Source organism: Anthonomus grandis, unplaced genomic scaffold (genome assembly GCF_022605725.1).
Source record: "Anthonomus grandis grandis unplaced genomic scaffold, icAntGran1.3 ctg00000501.1, whole genome shotgun sequence".
Taxonomy (NCBI): domain Eukaryota; kingdom Metazoa; phylum Arthropoda; class Insecta; order Coleoptera; family Curculionidae; genus Anthonomus; species Anthonomus grandis.
The window spans coordinates 70,001-72,106 of record NW_026088518.1 but is presented as its reverse complement, the minus strand read 5'-3'; the positions used below and the strand labels follow the sequence as shown (position 1 = coordinate 72,106).

At 40.6% G+C, this 2,106-nt stretch overlaps 2 protein-coding genes across 2 annotated transcripts; one reads left to right on the top strand and one right to left on the bottom strand.

The window, feature by feature from the left end:
* Positions 1-375: 375 nt before the first annotated feature.
* Positions 376-1,029, top strand: LOC126749688 (histone H3). The gene has a single exon (XM_050459381.1). The coding sequence runs from the start codon at positions 589-591 to the stop codon at positions 997-999; it is 411 nt and encodes a 136-aa protein (XP_050315338.1). The 5' UTR covers positions 376-588; the 3' UTR covers positions 1,000-1,029.
* A 417-nt stretch (positions 1,030-1,446) lies between these two features.
* On the bottom strand, positions 1,447-2,019 carry LOC126749684 (histone H2B). Its single transcript, XM_050459376.1, has one exon. The coding sequence runs from the start codon at positions 1,868-1,870 to the stop codon at positions 1,499-1,501; it is 372 nt and encodes a 123-aa protein (XP_050315333.1). The 5' UTR covers positions 1,871-2,019; the 3' UTR covers positions 1,447-1,498.
* Positions 2,020-2,106: the final 87 nt, after the last annotated feature.

Here is a 2,106-nt window from a genome sequence, read left to right as displayed (position 1 = left end):
GCATTGAGACCATAGAGGAGTTTATAAAAAAGAAACACACAAAATTTAAAGAACGCGTCAGGGCCCTTGAGAATGACGAATTGAAGAGATTTTTATTAAAATGGAGGGAAAACCGACCCTGGCGAGGCGTTTTTTCCTAAAAGCGCAAAATAAAACAGCCACTCTCTTTTTATTCTACGTAAACACATCCCAATAATAATGAACGCTTAAAAGCGAACCATCAGCAAATACAACCGCATTGTTCACCGAAACCGTTTAAAAATCACCGATCTACTCTCGCTTTCGGGGGCGTGTCATCCGCGCCGCCAATCGACCAATCACAAGAATTCCCGAACCTATAAATATAACCCACCTTTCCACGTCCCGGCAGTCGATTCCATGCTCCGAGCCTCATCAGCCAAAGCACTCCGATGCGACCAAAAGAAAAAAAGATAGGCGCCTAAATTCAACAAGCAACAAAGTCAGAAACCCGGCAAGAGCCATCGTCGCTAGTCCGGAGGAAAACAGTGCCCAGATGATGATGATGCGTTTCATTCTCACAGTAGACGCCGTAAGGTTAGTTCAGTGTCTCCGAGTTATTATTAAATAATGGCCCGTACCAAGCAGACAGCTCGTAAATCGACTGGTGGAAAGGCACCAAGGAAGCAATTAGCAACCAAGGCGGCCCGCAAAAGTGCCCCAGCCACCGGAGGAGTTAAGAAACCTCATCGTTACAGGCCGGGAACCGTAGCTCTGAGAGAAATCCGTCGTTACCAAAAAAGTACCGAACTTTTGATCAGAAAACTACCATTCCAACGTCTGGTTCGTGAAATCGCACAGGACTTTAAGACCGATCTTCGATTCCAAAGCTCCGCTGTTATGGCTTTACAAGAAGCCAGCGAGGCATATTTGGTGGGTCTCTTCGAAGATACCAATCTTTGTGCCATTCACGCCAAACGTGTAACTATTATGCCCAAAGATATACAATTGGCCAGGCGGATCAGGGGTGAACGTGCTTAAGTTTTTAATTCCGTTCATATTACGGTTAAAAACGACCTTTAAAACGGTTCTTTTCAGAACCACTATTTAATAATAAAAGAAAATTTCGTTTAAAAAAAAAAATGTTTTCGAAACAAAAAAACAAATCATCTCATCTTTTTGACAATTTATAAGAAAGGAATTAGGACTTTACAATATTCCTGTACGGTGTTTTATAATAATTGTATTGGTACTTGTACGGAAACCATTAATATTCATCTTTTTTATATTATGATGACTGACTTGAGATCGTTTGACTGACTGTCTCTTAGTCTTTGCAAAAAAAAAAAAAAAAAGAAATAAAAGTTGTTTGATTTAAAAAAAAAGTTGTTTAAGTTTACATGTACGATGTTACTCTAATAAAGATCAGCATTAATATCTGTCAGCTATAAGGATCAATACGAATTTCTTTATTTATGATTTTGTGGCTCTGAAAAGAGCCGTTTAGATGATAAAAAGTAAAACAACAAATAAAGTCGATTTACTTCGAGCTTGTATACTTGGTAACAGCTTTGGTACCTTCGGATACAGCGTGCTTAGCTAATTCACCAGGCAACAAAAGTCTCACAGCGGTTTGAATCTCCCTACTTGTGATGGTAGATCTTTTGTTGTAGTGAGCCAGACGAGATGCTTCGGCAGCAATCCTCTCAAAAATATCGTTAACGAATGAATTCATAATCGACATGGCTTTGCTGGAAATACCGGTATCAGGATGTACTTGCTTCAATACTTTGTAAATGTAGATTGCGTAGCTTTCCTTCCTCCTGCGCTTCTTCTTCTTATCAGTTTTAGAGATATTTTTCTGAGCCTTTCCGGCTTTCTTGGCAGCTTTTCCGCTAGTTTTTGGTGGCATCTCGACGATACAAACGCAACGACTGCACAGACGTAAATAAAATTCAACCTCTCTTGATGTCACTATTTAACAGAGCTCCGATGCCCTATACAAGCCCCGCCCCCTGTTATTTGCACCGTATTTGCGCGCTGATTGGTCCGCATTCTCGCTTAAAAACGTAGACACGCTGAACTTAAAATCATTAAACTGCGAGCATCTGTAGCGGTCAGAGCACGTCGTAGTCGTCGTTTTAATTT